Source organism: Gorilla gorilla, chromosome 2 (genome assembly GCF_029281585.2).
Source record: "Gorilla gorilla gorilla isolate KB3781 chromosome 2, NHGRI_mGorGor1-v2.1_pri, whole genome shotgun sequence".
Classification (NCBI taxonomy): Eukaryota; Metazoa; Chordata; class Mammalia; order Primates; family Hominidae; genus Gorilla; species Gorilla gorilla.
In genome coordinates this window covers 80941088-80956543 of record NC_086017.1, presented here as the reverse complement: position 1 = coordinate 80956543, position 15456 = coordinate 80941088, and the positions used below count along the sequence as shown (strand labels likewise).

At 41.9% G+C, this 15456-nt stretch overlaps 1 protein-coding gene across 41 annotated transcripts in view; it reads left to right on the top strand.

Annotated features, from left to right (window-relative positions):
• FOXP1 (forkhead box P1) overlaps positions 1–15456 on the top strand; it is a 630459-nt gene that overhangs the window by 511073 nt on the left and 103930 nt on the right. For 2 of the 41 annotated variants that reach the window (XM_063703915.1, XM_063703913.1), the window contains exon 1: positions 7642–9012. The exons of 30 other annotated variants lie outside the window; for them this stretch is intronic. Coding sequence is in view for 1 of the 11 variants with exons in the window: in XM_055383397.2 (XP_055239372.1) it covers positions 13496–13498 (3 nt within the window). In the remaining 10 variants the exon portion in view is untranslated. Of the gene's footprint in view, positions 1–7641; positions 9013–9364; positions 9515–9743; positions 10369–13251; positions 13499–15456 lie in introns of those variants that run through there. 9 more of the 41 variants (XM_055383400.2, XM_055383399.2, XM_063703916.1 and 6 more) reach the window with 7 other exon arrangements.

Sequence of the window (15456 nt, the reverse complement as noted above, 5' to 3'; positions counted from 1 at the left end):
TGAACCCGGAGGCAGAAGTTGCAGTGAGCCAAGATCGCACCACTGCACTCCAGCCTGCGTGACAGAGCGAGATTCCATTTCAAAATAATGATAATAATAATGTAAGCTCTTAGAGCCTCAGTTTATCTGTCTGTTAAGTGGGCGCAATAATACCTACTTCATCGGGTTGTTTGGAGGATTAAGCACTTCTATAGGAAATGCCAAATGCATCACACATTCCCATAAGTACTGCTGTATTTCTCAGCCATCTTGTTACCAGGCACCAACCCTTCCCTCATTTTCCCTTTCTTTGTCAAATCCTGTGCCAGGGTCACAGTACGTGCTTCCCAGTTTGTGATTGGTGGCTTCTTTAGAGGATTTCCTGCACCTCCCTGTTCATGAGTGGCTCTGGTCCTTGTTATCTTAGCATTGTCTCAAAGTTGCCCAAGCTCTGTAACCAGCAAATGAAGAGGGTCCCTAATGCAAGAGACTGAGCCCTGGAGGACACAGTCACATCCCAGCTCTTCCATTCACCAGCCAAAGGACCTCAGACGAGTCCCCCAACTGTGAACAACATTGGAGGGTTTGCTAGACACTGTGTACTTGCGATACATTGGATCAAATATTCACACCAGTGCTCTCAAATCAGGAGACATTAATTTAGAAGTTGACACCCCCTCAGAAAATAATAACAGAAACATCTATCTACTCTGAGGCAGATAATCATTCCCACTTTACAAATGAGGAAATGCGGATAATATAAACTTTTGTGACTCACCTACATTGCTGATGAGTAACAAATACTGGATTCAAACTCACATCTCTTCTGCTTCAAACTCCAGGTAGCCTTCTCTATGTGCAGTGGAGGTTATAGGTTCTTGTTTCATAGCTTGTCGTAAGAATGTTGACAGGGCTTTGCAGACTTCAGAGATAAGGGGGATTGCTGTTGCTGCTGTTAAAATATAAGCCCCAAGGCAGGAAGAGGTCAGGATTCACATGAGGTATAGAGAAGGGGGTAAGCAGAGAACAAAGTCAGAGGGAAGAATAAGTTAGTAGCCCAGTGCGATGGGTGAATGGATGAAAAAGGGTGTCAGAGAACAGTTAACCACAGCGCGCCCTGATTTCAAAGGTCTGGCCTGTTGGGTTGTGACATTACTTAGATGTGTTCTGACCCATCTCAAAAATTGGACCTCGCTGAATTTAATTAAGATCAATTAGACATTCCTCCTATTGTTCAAACACACAATGCCTTATTTGTTTGAAAAGAGGGAAGTTCTGTATGACCTGAAAGCTTCCTGCTTCATCTACTGCTTTTCCTCATGAAGGATGAAATGCCATTTGAAATAATAAAAAAATAAATAATTGGCCTGCAGGCTAGACTACATTTCTGTACGCATTTTCTCAAGACTTTATTGAACTGTTAATACAAAAGGGGTCTGATGTCTCTGTGAGATTACTCTTCTTCCAAATGTCCCTTGCAAGCCAATCTAAACCTTAGCTGTGGCTTCAATCTGAGATGGAAAAGGCACCCCCTATCAGTAGCAACCACCTGATGCTTAAAACTCATTTCTCCTTTCCAATATGCAACCAACAGAAGCAAGCAAGTGGTTTGGGAGGCTGGGTTGGATATTCAGAAATCTTTTTTGGTGAAAGCAGGCATGGTTGAAATAAAAGAACCAAAGTGGTTAAGGAAGAGGATGAAAAAGTCACAAGCACACAAAAACATAAATATGTTTAGAAGTCAAGTTGTTTTAGAGTCTTCATCTGACCCCCCTCAACTAAATCCACCAAGTCTTAAAGCATGTATGTGACTTACTGTATGTACTACAAGTTGTTGATGTTTCATAGGGCTTGTGACCTAGAGAATGTCCCAGTAAAGGTTTTGGGTTGTTTCCCAAAAAACATTTTTTTGGTTGTTGTTCCCTGACTCATTGTAGACATGACAGTGTTCGAGATTATTGAGCATTGAAATCCTATTTATAATTTTAATCCATATTTCTGGTGGTTCTGGTTTCATTCATTCATTCATTCATTGTAGAGATGGGGTCTCATTCTTGTTGCCCAGGCTGTGGAGTTCAGTGCAATGACTGATCAGGGCTCACTGCAACCTCAACCTCCAGGGCTCAAGCGATCCTCCTGCCTCAGCCTCCGGAGTAGCTAGGACTACAGATGCATGCCATGCCTGGCTAATTTTTAAAAATATTTTAGAGACAGGGTCTTGCTACATTGCCCTAGTTGGTCTTGAACTCCTGGCCCCAAGTGATCCTCCTCTCTCGGCCTCCTGAGTCAGTGGGATTACAGGCATGAGTCACTGCACCCAGCCCTATTTCTGGTAGTTTTACATAGGATCCTAATTGCAAGCAGAAAATACCTAGAGATTAGTCTTTTGCTAATGTAAAATATGCACTTGGTACATGATAGGTGTAAGGATACCAGTAATGATAGCTGTTGTTGTTGTCGTTGTTGTTGTTGTTGTTAAACTACAGAGGCTGGGCGCAGTGGCTCACGCCTGTAATCCCAGCACCTTGGGAGACTGAAGCAGGCGGATCACCTGAGGTGTCGGGAGTTTGAGACCAGTCTGGGCAACATGGTGAAACACTGTCTCTACTAAAAATACAAAAATTAGCCAGGCGTGGTGGCAGGTGCCTGTAATCCCAGCTATTTGGGAGGCTGAGGCAGGATAATCGCTTGAACACAGGGGGCAGAGGTTGCAGTGAGCCAAGATGCGCCATTGCACTCCAGGCTGGGTAACAAGAGCGAGACTCCATCTCAAAAAAGAAAAAAAGAAATTATAGAGAGATCTCATCCATCTTCCTCTTTGTTTAGCTGAAATGTGCAGGCGCAGAGAGGTGACGTGACTTGCCCACAATCACACTATTATTCCTGACAAAGTCATTAATAGAATCCTAAGTCATATGTAGTACTCCTGTACTATCTCAGAGTTAAACAGCCTGCTTGAGGCCACTGTGGACTAGAAAAGATGTGCTGACCGCTTCAGCGGCCTGTAGATGAGCCCCAGTACTTGGAGCTGTCTGGAAACTACATGAACCGTCAAAGACTGGAAAGTGGAGACACCCAGGGTTGCTCACCTGGATGCCTGTGTCAGATTCCATTCCTGAGTTCTTAAACACACCCTCTCTTGTCAACCTCCCTCTCCCACCCGCTCCCCACTAGAACTGGCCTTACAACCTTTTTTTCCTAGAAAAGGAGACAAACCTTGAGACTTTTATATGGTCACTCTTAAAGACAGGGTGTGAGTGTCTGTGTAATTGGTGACTATTAAGGAAAGAAAAGCAAGCCATAGCGAGCGCAGAGCCCCAGAAAATGTTTTCTGTGTAGCAGCTTCTATGCCACACAGTGTGGAAGGCAATTATCTTGGAGGGGATTCCACAGCCCTGTGCCGGCTTCCCCGGTGTAAGATTTATTGTCGGCTGGATTGGGTGTTCTTTATAAGAGCATTTACTCGGCATCTAAAGCGCTGTCAAGAGTGCTACTTCCTGAATGCTTTTGAGGTTGCAACTGCTAAGCTTCATTTTCCCGTCTTGGAGATATATTTTTGAAATGGTATGCAGGGATTTGTACAGGCCTTGTGCTTCCCATTGACACTGACAGGAGCTGCACTGTTAAACCCCAGCACGCTGCTGCAGAAATTTACCCCCTAATGCCCAGAGCCCTGATTCAGCTGGGAGTCTGGCCCACACGTGCGCGGAGGGTTCCCGTAGCAGGGGAGAGGGCCCGAGAGTGCCCTTGTTTTGTGTAAGTCCTACCAGCTAATCAGTCTCAAAGTTGACTGTTTTCTTACTGAAACAAAGGATAAGCAAGTACTCTTCTTTTGCTTTTTCTCTTCCGTTTTTTGGATCTTAGGAATGCCAGAAGAAAACTCGAACTGCGAGTCAGCCAAATATACTGCATCGTGAAACCTTAGGGACCACTGAAATGGGAACAGTGGCCCATTACTGCCAAGAAGGTGTTTTATTGAAAATGCGCCGACATGCTCTCCCCGGAGAGTGAGCAAAAGAAGGCAAGATGCCCAACAGTAATACAGGTTGTTCTCTTAGGCGAGCTAAAATATCGAGTTTGGCACTCCCCTGCTGTGAGCGAGGAGGCAATAGAATAGACGAATGTGCATTTTTACATTAAAAGTGCCATATTTCACTAGGGGTGTCCCCCTTTATCCCCCCATTTTGTTTAAATGTCTTAATTTATATATTCCAGTTAATAGTTCATTACATGTCCTTTCTCTGTCTGGCTTTAAAAGTTGTCTTTTGAATAAGTTGAAGTAGTCAAAATTTCCTAATCCTGGCAGGCTTGCCAGCAGAGGGCAGGCGTAAAGAAGGTTTTGACATGAGGGTGTGTCAACCTAGGGTCAGAGGAGGGTGGTGTTGCATGGGAGGAAGATGTGTGAGCATTGTTCTGAGGGCAGGATGGGACACGCTCCCTTTGCCTCTTTGCAGGCCTGCTGCACACCACAGATCTCTGGAAAAGCTGACTGTACTAAATAAAGGTGGTCAGTTGCCTTTATCTGATATTCAGCGATTTCTACGTAATTAAACGTTAAAAAAAATTAAAATGTAATCTCATTCCCCAAGAGCCATCTTTTCTTTCCCCTTCAGTGCCCCATTTCTGGTTATTCTTAAAAATCGAGGGTTTGCCTGTGGGTGGGCCAAAAATACTGTTACTCTTCGGGAGGGAAATAACAAATTACACTTGGTGGTGGTTGTGGCAGTGATGTTTTCCCCCTGATATCTGAAGGGTACAGCAGTTTGGGACATGCTCTACTGCCCCAAAACATGTACCTTTTCAAGAACTTTGCACACTTCAGTGTAATCTGTTCTAACCCCATGGCAGAAGCAGTCCATTAACAAATTTTACATTATGTTAAAACAGGGGATTATAGTTTTATCATAAATGAGAGAGGGTAATTTATTACTGTCAAATGCAGAGTTAGGAAAGGATGTTGTCATTTTTCTTTTCTGTCATGATTTTGTTTACCTCTGATGCTTATGAATGCTTTTAGAGTAAGGGATTTGTTTTTAGGTTGATGTTTTCCATAGCTCATCATACTTATAAGTCACCTGAATGTTGACATGTCACACTGTGTATATACAAATTAACCAGAAGCAATGGCATTATAAAATGTTGCATTACATGAAAATGCAAATGGCAATTTGGAAGATGCATTAAGGGGAATTTAAACTCCTATGGAACAGTGAGAACTCAGTATTTTCCCTTGGCCAAACTTGCAGGCACAGAAGAAAAACAACATAATTAGCTTCATTGTCAACATACGCATAACAGTGACATAAACAATATCAATATGGAGCTAACTGCCTTAGCTCCCTGTAGATGGATGATGTATTAATTTATATTTTTAAGTAAAAGCACCGCTTAAATCAAGACAGAATGGTGGTTCCTTGGAGACAAATCCCCAGATCTCAGGAATGGGGCATTGCTGTTGCAATTTAGTAACTCTAATTGGCTGCCCCATTGCCATTCTTTGGAGAAATACTTAAAGCAGTCCTCCTTCTGGGGAGGCGCGCTTCCCTGAGTAGGCCATCAGGCATGTTACTGGGCTTACATTTTGTATTCCTGTTGCTTTAGCTTTTTCTCTCCAGCAATGGAATCAGTTGGTTGAATCTCTTTAAGTTCTGTCATTTCAGAATATGTCCTGGATACTCCATTAAATTAATTGGAAAGGGGAAAGAAAATGTGTGTTGTGTTAACACAAGTGTTGTTCAGAAGAAGACAGCAAACTTGAATTAAGGTTTTGGCCTCTGATCACACAGTTGATTTTTCACCCCATGCTCGTATCCTTTCTCTAGTTATTTCCAAGCAGCTTCTGGCAAAGCAGGCCTTTCGTTGGAACTGAGGACCATGTGGGCCAGGGACCATTGCTGTATCTGTCTCACCACAGGGCCATTCATCAGTGTGTGGAATAATGTCCTGAGGAGACGCTCCTCCTGACTCTTCCTTTAATACATCTTATCTCCATTCTCAGCTCTGAATGGGCAGTAAAACCTTTCACTTTCTTCTGTGTTCAAGGCTAAGGCTCAGCAGAACCAAATATAATACATGATTTTAGTCCCAGGTGTGTTATTTGGTGGTTAGAGTTTGGTGTGGGATCATAGTAATCTGTTCTTAAGTGCACAGCCAGCTGCACAATGGACTCATTTAGCAACTGACAGGTTTCTTAATATGTGGTGTTTGAACAAGAGCTGTATCTGTTGTGGGTGTTAGGATGTGGGCATCAAAAATATTTTTAAAGTATGGTATTTAGCATTTCCTTTACTCTTCCTTAAACGTTGGCTTACCCCTCAATATCCCCTCCCCCCCCACCACAGGTATTCATTTTATATTATTATGGCTTCTCTTTTTCTATAATTATCCAGTATTTGCTTCCTCTTGGAAGCCTGTAGTATGTTTTATTTTTTTATTTTATTTTTTATTTTTTAAGACAGTTTCTTGCTCTGTTGCCTAGGCTGGAGTGCAGTGGTGCGATCACAGCTTGCTGCAGCCTTGAACTTCTGGTCTCCAAGTGATCCTGCCACCTCAGTCTCCCAAGTTGTTGGGACTATAGGCATGCACCATCACACGTGGCTAAGTGTGTGTGTGTGTGTGTGTGTGTGTGTGTGTGTGTATTTTTGGAGACGGAGTCCCACTATGTTGCCCAGGGTGGTCTCAAACCTCAAAGCAGTCTTCCTGCCTTGGCCTCCCAAAGTGCTGGGATTATGAGTATGAGCCACTGCACCTGGCCATGTTTAATTCTTGGGAGAAATCACTTTGCTTTTCTAAGCCTCAGTTTCCTCCTCTGTACAATGAGGGCTGGAATTTGTGTTCAGATTATGACAACTGCATGAGACTGTTAAAACACCCACAATCCAAAATTTTTTTGTTGGCCTTTCTTATTCAGCTTTTCTAAAATGACCTGGTGCTCACAGTGATTAATAAATGGTTTTAACGAAGTCTTCTGAGTTACTATTGGTTTTAACATTTTATATTATATTCCACTTATGGAAGTTCCAGTTCTTCCTGAATCCCAAACACAGGGCAAGTACACAGGACCACAGGAGTTTAGAATTAACCAAAGTGGCCTGGGCATATGTAGTTTATCCAGGTTTATCACTGATGGGACATTTCCTTGCCCAGAAGTAGTCTCTGAGTCACCATATCATCTGTCTGTCTGGAGACAGGGCGAGATGGGCTCCAGGTGGCTTCTAAGTTAGTATGCCAAGCCATTTCCCTCTCTCTTTTGTCACCTCCCCCTTACCCAAACCATCAGCCTTTAAATGCCACCTCCCCAGTGGGCCTTCCCAGACCCCTCCTCCTAGTGATCTCCTCCTTCTTTGTGGTCCCATGGTACTTACAGCCACCACCGTGCAATTTAGTACTTGAGTAAGCACTGCATTGCATCACTCTCTAATTATTTTGTTTAAGGCTTGTCTCCACAGCTGGGTCATGAGCGTCTGTAATGTTTTTTGTTTGCTTGTTTATTGTTTGTTTTGATGCACCTGGAGACTATTAGCTGATAAACACTGACCTGCAAAGGAGTTAGTCCACCTTCTAAAAGCATGCATGAGTTTTATGGATGCCTCATGAAGAACTTAGTTTCTAAAATAAAAACACATTGCATATTCAAAGTACATCCCAGTTTTTGTTTATAAACATTAAAACTCAATTTTAATACTTTGGGAAAAAGAAAGTCACTTAGGCGTTTTGAAATGATTCTTTCCACTTTCTCCCTGTACATTGGTTGGAGAGCACTTCCTTTATTTTTATTTCCTGCCGTTGGGGCTCTCTGCCAGCCCCTCCGGAAAGAGCACCTTTTCTCTTTAAGAGTCAGAACTCTACTGATAGTCGGGGGACTTTCTGGCAGATTTAAGGTCCTTCTACCCCGCAAAAGAGCCCTTGGTTCTCTGTTGAATATTCATGAGAGGGTGGGGTCACATTTTGTGACCTGAAAAAATCCCATTAATAAATTTGGTATCTGACACAAAAACACTTTAGGGTGAAGAGCGATCTGCGCTGTGCCCATTTAACATCTGATCATACGTTGATGGTCACTTCGCGCTTGTCTCTTTTACAGCCAGAGTAAAGAGGGAATTGTCTGTTCCCCGCTGACCCTGTTGAAATTCAGGCATTTGCTTGATTGGAAATATTACCAATATTCTTTCTGGTCTGTAGTAACCTGCATTTAATACACTTCACATCAAAATGTACTTTCAAGTAAAACTCCTGGGATTACTGGGTCAGATTTTGTTGCCTTTTTTGAAGGCAAATAGGTATTCATTGATGTCACACTATTCCTTTTCCTCTAATATTTTGAGAAAAAGAATAAAAATGTGTGTGGGGATTTTGTGTGTGTGTCTTTAAAAAATATACAGGCCAGGAAGTTTTTCTCCAAGTTTGAAGGTGGTAAATAGGTGATTTTTTAGAGTCGCCGAAATGGGCTAGATTAACCTGACGCTTAAGTCGTGTCAGTTGAGCCAACAAAGTTTAGCACATTGTTGACTTTTTAAAAAAACACCATACTCAGCGTTCAGTAGCCTGAAAGAGCAGTGACTATTTCTAATAGAGAAGGTCATCCTAAAGTGCTTATTGAGAGTAGCTTTTGTTGTTGCTATTGTTGTATAAATAAGAAAGGAATTTAAAGAATTATTTCTTAGCAAACGTGTGGCAGATGCTTTCTTCGGCAGCTGTCGTTCTAGAGGGGAAGTCGCCTGGTTCAGCGACGAGGCACGTTTGGTTGTTATTTATTTCCACCCCGCGTCGGCTTAGTTTTCCTCGGTGCGCACTGGCACACTTTGGCGAGACCGACTCTGGGAAAGAAAGGGGTGTGGGGAGGCCAAGGCTCTGGTGAAACCCCCGACGTGAAGCGAAAGTTCTCCTCCCAGGGCGGTTTTCGAGGAAAAGCGCTTTTCTGCGCTGCCTGGGAGACCTGCGTACCCTCCCGAAGCCGAACAGTTGCTCGGAGCAGTCTGCTTGGCGCCGCGAGCGCCGGGTGCCCCTCTTCGGCCTCCCGGGTTTCTCGGAAAGGTTAGGACAACTCTTTGTCAGTTTCAAAGACGAAACAAACACGCCGCCCCGCCGGCAGCCCCGGCCCCGCAGAGCCCCGGCCAGAGGGAGCGGTGCGCGCCGAGCCCGGCCGACCCAGACGTCAGCCGGAGGCGGGTCACCGGGTTAACAGCTATTAAGTGGAGTTGCTCTCCAGACAAAAGCAGGGTGGCACCCGAGCGTGATTTCACCTGCCGCGCGGAGGGGGCCGGGGCGCGCGGGCGCGGGGCGCGGGCCGCGGAGCCCATTGTGTGGGGCGCGGCGCGGCGCGGCGCGGCGCGGGGTGTTTAGAGGCGGGTTGTGATTGGTGGAGCAGGGCGGGGCGGGTGGGCGCGGCGCGGCGCGTCTTGTCAGCCCGCGAGCCGGAGCGCCCCTGCGCGCGTGCAGTCCGCCTGCACGCCGAGGCCGCCGGACCCCACGCCCGGCCCGCGCGGGCGCCCCGAGCCCGGCTCCGCGCGCCTGGCGGCTACATGGAGAGTGTCAGGTTGGTCCTTCTGATTGATCTTTGCCGGTTTCGCTCTCCTTCCCCCGGCTCCGCGGCGCCCGCTTCCTGGGGGCCTCGCTGGGGAAGGCAGGAGAGCCCGAGGGTTCTGAAGTTGAGTCTTTTAAAAAATCATCCTCATCCTCGCTGTTTACCAAGTTGGGTAGGAGTTGCGCTCTGGAAGTGGAGGCGGGGAGGGAGTGGAGGGGCAAGAAAAAGGAGCTGCAGGCCTGTGGGTCCTGGAGAGAGATACCCCCCACCCACCCCCCTTGCTCTTTGGCTCACACTCTGGCTCTCTTTTTTTAAATGTTCATGGGTGGGGTGTAGTTGAGAGTTGGAGGAAGTCCTGCTTGTGTGTTTCTCTCTCTCTCTTTTTCGTTTGCGATTCATTTTCTGCCGGTCTGGCCTTCACGCAGCCACTTTGGTGAAGCCCTCGCCATCACTCCGTTCGGGGGACGTATCTGGGGTGTGATTTCTGTCACTTTCAGAGCGTGTGAAATATACAAGGAGCCTTCCATCTCAGTGTAACCCGTGTGGATGTTTCTTTGCTTCTGATAGTTTGTTTCTATATCCGTCTAGGCTATTTTCAGCTTAGCTGTTCAAATTCGACGAGTTCACACACAGTAAAGGGGGAGGGAGAGGCACAGAGCCCCACACCGGAGCAGGCGAGCGAGCGAATGGAACACTCTGGCAGGTTGGGGATTCTAAGCCTCTGTTGCATTACTTGGCTGGTTAATTAAGTAGTGAGCGGGGTTTGGGTTTGGACGTGCAGCAGACTGAGGAATTGCCACGGGGTACTCCCAGCTGAACCGGCTCTGAATGTAGCTAACTCAACTGTCAGAACTGCATGAAAGACGGTCAGTGGAAACGGGACTTTTTTTCCCCCTCCTCCCCAAGTACGGTGATGGGAAGGAGAGGACCTTTAGGAAGTGGGTGGTAAAGTTTTAGAGCAAAGTACATATAGCCTCTTCCTCTTTGGGATTAACTCCTTCAAGTCCTGGCAGTTACAAGTAAAATATCTAGTAATTTTATATTTTTTGTCCAAACAAACCAAATGTTCTAATCAAACCAATTTTAAAATGCAAATCACCTCATTTCCATAGATTCCAGCATTCTAAAAGTGACACATTTGGGGGAAAAATTAAGCCTGATAACAGGAAATGTGAATCATACTATCAATGAGTAATCTGCTTAAGAAAAAAATAAGTTACATTTATTTTATCATTAGGAAGTCAGTGTTAAGCCAGATTTTTTAAAGTTTAAAGCAAGTGGCATTTTTATTTTAAAAGCGACCCTGTTTTGCTGTTTTTGTTTTTATATAATGAGTTTTCCAAGAGGAATGTATATATGCAATCAGAGGTGGTTTATGTGGTAAAGAGCGCAAGCTAGCATGTCACTGCCAAAGAGCTGGAACATGATCACATTAAGATTCTAGTTTAGGGTTTGATGTGTGTGTTGCTGTTACTGTTGTTTAAAAGAATACAAAGCTTCCTTGGTTATTAAGATTGACCACTAAGTAAATCAATTGAAGACAGAAGCACGTTGTCCTAATTGATGCCCTTTGCATAAATTGAGAAAAGGTCTATATCTATTTTATGTGATTCTTTGTAGCTGCCTGACACATTTCAGTGAAAAGTGTGTAAAAATGAAACCAAAATACAGACTGCCTACCCAGAGACACTGGCTGACTTACTGTAGGATGTGATAGAGCTGAACTGAAAACGCATTCGGCTGACACTTGATAATCAAAGTTGATTTATTGTTCATTAGTACTGCATTAGCCCTTTCAGGCAAGACAGTTATTTGTGTAGTTGCCTGTCAAGAGTGAGACTGCAAGCACCTGTCATTTCTAAGGCATGAGATAAGCAACCAAATATTAAGAAGATGCAAATGAAAATACATTTGACTAGGTAAAGAGGCACATAGTAATACATTTTTTCTCTTTAAAAAAATAGTATGGGTCGATACCAGCCTATAAGAAAGAAATCTATTGAGGATTATTTTTTAACCCTAAGAACGACTTATAGAAGGAAAGTAATGGGCTTTATATTCACCCGTTTGCCTTAAGAACTTTGTTTCCTGCCCAAATGTGCAGCTTGTCTGACAAAAAGTTGGTTAGTTAAGGAAATGAGAGGTATAACATGTCAATTATCTAATCCGAGTAATTTAGGTAAGGTAGGCTTTCTGTTTGTGTTGTGTTAATAAACATTTTATTAAATGAAACTTGTAAGCATGGGTTGATTACATGAAAATGTGATGGCATCATGGCTAAGCTATGATAATGTCGGCTAATAATGTCAAGTGCATTTTCTGCAACATGTATCACTCTCGATTTTTTTCCTCTTTCCCTGGAAGGGAATGATCTCATGGCATGTAATAGAAAACAACCTAAGTGTCAAAAGAAAACAAAATTAGCGAACTTTTGTCTGCAGCCATAGAAACGCGGATTAACTCATATTTTTCCAGGGATGGAATGGAAACATTCTGCATGAGGATATATAGTGTATTGTCTTCTCTGAATTTTCATTTGACAGGGATTTTAGAGGCTGTGATCTTAATTAAATCTCAACTAGCTGAAATAATGCATCTAAAGGCATGCAGTGTTGCGTAACCCTGCTCAGTTGGTAAACCATAAATCATCAGAAAGCTTATGATAGGAATGGTTGAATTTTTTTGTTGTTGTTTGTAGTTTAATGTACCTTAAAAAACAAAACCCTCACCGGCACTGCCTTGCATTTACACGTTGTCAGGACCTGTCACTTGAAAGATAAACTCTTTTATGACACTGACCAGTTCTACAACTTTTCAGCCATCCTCCACACAATTGGAAGATACAGTGAAATTAAAATCTAGATTAATTAAAAACAATGAAAGTTCAGGTTTGTCTTGGTTAATGTGGCAGAAACGTTATTTGAGTTACTATGTTTCTGAGACAATCAGGAGAGAATGTTGTGACTAGCTTCTCAGTCTGTACTAACATTTGAGTAAAATTTGAATTGGCAAAAACGAAGGTTGGAGGAATTTATTTTATTATGTGGTTTATTTGTAGATGAACATCACTAAAGAGAACCTGAAAACCATGTTCTTGGTAACTAGGCAAATATAGTGGTCAGTTAGATTCCACTTCAGGTAGTTCATCATTCCTTGATTTGCAAACAAGGGATAATGTAGCAACAGTTGATCGAGAAGGTTAGAGTAAATAAATACATAAATTGTGTCTATCTGTGTGTTACATTTTAAAATATGCATTCAGTGACAAGGAATTATTAAACAGCTTTATTAACTGTCAAGGTATAATAAATTATAACGCTTGCAAATATTAGGTTACTTTTAGTGCCTCAAATAGATAGTTTTAACTGCTGCAGTTTTTGATTTATATATATGCTTGAGTAGAAGGAACTACCTACATAAAAAAGTTGAGAATGCTGTCTTGTGATAGCTTGATTTCATGTATCTTTACACGTAACATTTCGTGTAAGACTGGAAGTTACATTGCTGATGAGCTGTAGCTCTCTTGGGGCAAAAGGGTAGCTTTATGTGTATCTGTATGGCTAGATTTGGGGATAGTCTTAACACTGTAAGCTAAATTTGTTGTTTGATAAAAGGTTTGTTTTCTTGGAAGCAGCGTATTTCTGGACTCTTGTTTTAGTCCTTTCAGAGCGTGCAATACTTCCCTCCCACCCCCACCAAGTGACATTTTGCATTCAGCCTTATTTTCTTTCATTTAAAAAAGAAAACTCAGGTATCTCTTAGCTAAACAAGCCTTTGCAGATTGTGGAGACTTGAATTATCTGAGAAGAGCTAATCTGGGCCTCTACTTTTGGATTGTAGGAATGCTCTTCATTGAGTCCCTCTTCCAACCTGTGAGTTGTTTGAGGAGAAATTAATTTCGAATGAGAAAAATGAATACTGAACACATACATTGTGCCTCATTTTCAAATCCGGTTAAAAGCAACTAATCAATGAAGATGCAGGCTAAATGTTATGGTGAGCTTTTTAGAATACCTTGGTATCATGTTTTAATTTCTAAGTTTTATCTTGCCCTTAAATCTGAAACATCATTGTTCAAATAACTGAGAACAAGGTAAATCAACAACATCAAAAAGGTCGGCTTCTGTGATTTCTCAAGGGCTTGTTATTTTGTACTTCCCAATTCTATTTGATGTCTTGACAAAACAAGATGACACAGGGGAGAATACATTAAATTTTGATTTTTTTCATCTAACCTGTTACAGTTGTGGCAGCTTAATTTCTTTTACTTTTTCCTGAAGATGGCTTTTTGTACAATTACTCTAATTGTCACACCACTTCATGAGGTGGGTCTGCACGGGTTTCCCATTTGCCTTGATTTTACTAGGCATTTTTGAACATATTTTGACCTTTAACTTATGGGAAGATTTTGGTTGGGCTTTGTCTTCATTATAAATAAATCAATGAATGGTGAGATTGTCAAAGAAGCAAGTGATGTTTTCTCATTAGAATCTCATTTGCACCCTTTAGCTTAACTGTGATGTATAAGGTGAAGGTGTTGGAAATAGGCATGAGAAACTACAATTTGAGAAAGTTGAGTTGTAATTCTTTTTAAACAGTGATTGCACCCTAAGTAAGGCCTTATAAAACTTTGGAAATGGTCTAATTTTGGCCTACCTATATGTTGAAATTCAATTATAGTCCCTTCTCCCTTTCAGTAATATGGGGAAAAAAATACATATTTGCAGTTAAGCTCTCTATGAAATTTTCTATGCTGATTAAATCATGAGAAAGCAGAGCTACAAATTTAATTCTTAGTGTTAGAAAAATCTTCTTTAGACAGAAGATAGACATTATATTTTTCTTCATTTAACAGTAACTGTTGATCTAAAACTGTATCCACAGGTTATCATTTATTTATTTTAATCATGTATGTGTCTCAGGTAGGATGGAAACAGTTGCTGTCTCTTTCATTATTTTTGAGTAATACTTCAATTTAAGAGAACTTATTTAGCCAAGGCCTCTTCCTTTTCCCTTTAAGAACTGAAGATCTGTGGATAGAATCTTTTCTGGGGTACCTTCTTGGAATAGTTCTCCCCTCCTCCCATTTGCAGCACTGAAACGTGATTTTTGTTGTTGTTGTTAATATAAAATGCCATTAGCATGTTTAATTCACATGCGCTAAATTGTTTTCCATCCCAGCTACAGGAGAAAGTGGTTGAAGTAGGAAAGAGAAGGCATTTTCTTGATTTAAATAATAATAATGATAGTTGGTAGGTTGAAAGAATCAGTGCTTATTGAGTGATTATTTTCATATGTAGCTTCCATTGTTTCCTGTATTTAACAATTGCTAATGGGAGAAGCGATTTAATTTATGTAAACTTTACATTTTTATGCAAATGAAGCTGATATTTATTAGAGCTAAAACAATTATACTGGCACTTAGTGGAGTAACCTTGTGTGCCTGGGAAATGTTAGAGGAGAGCAGTTGATGTTCCACTAATACCTCTGCTGTAAACAAATATGCATTTATGCCACTTTTTAGAATTTAAAGACAAAAAGAAGAGCTCAGAGAGCATTGCTGGAGATTGCTTATTAGGGTTGATAACCTGAAATAACTCCTGATTGGCAGGCGAGCCTTGGCCTTACAATTTTTTTGTGAAAGAAAGATAGCCTTTCTTGATAGAATGTAATAAACAAAATGATAAAAAATGAAATGCTAATTGCATTTTAAAGAGGTCTTTTGAAAAAAAATTTTTAATAGTTGGTTGTATTGTTACTGAGAGAACTGTTATGCTAATGACTGACTACCTAGATAATTTTGCATTAATATAATAACCATTACCTGCCTTAGTGCTTTGTACAGTATTGTGGCAAAATAGCTAAGCCTAAAGGAGTTATACAAAAAGCAGAATTCCATAATGAAACAGAATTATACTTTCCATATAAATAGCATGCTTTTTTTTTTTATTTTT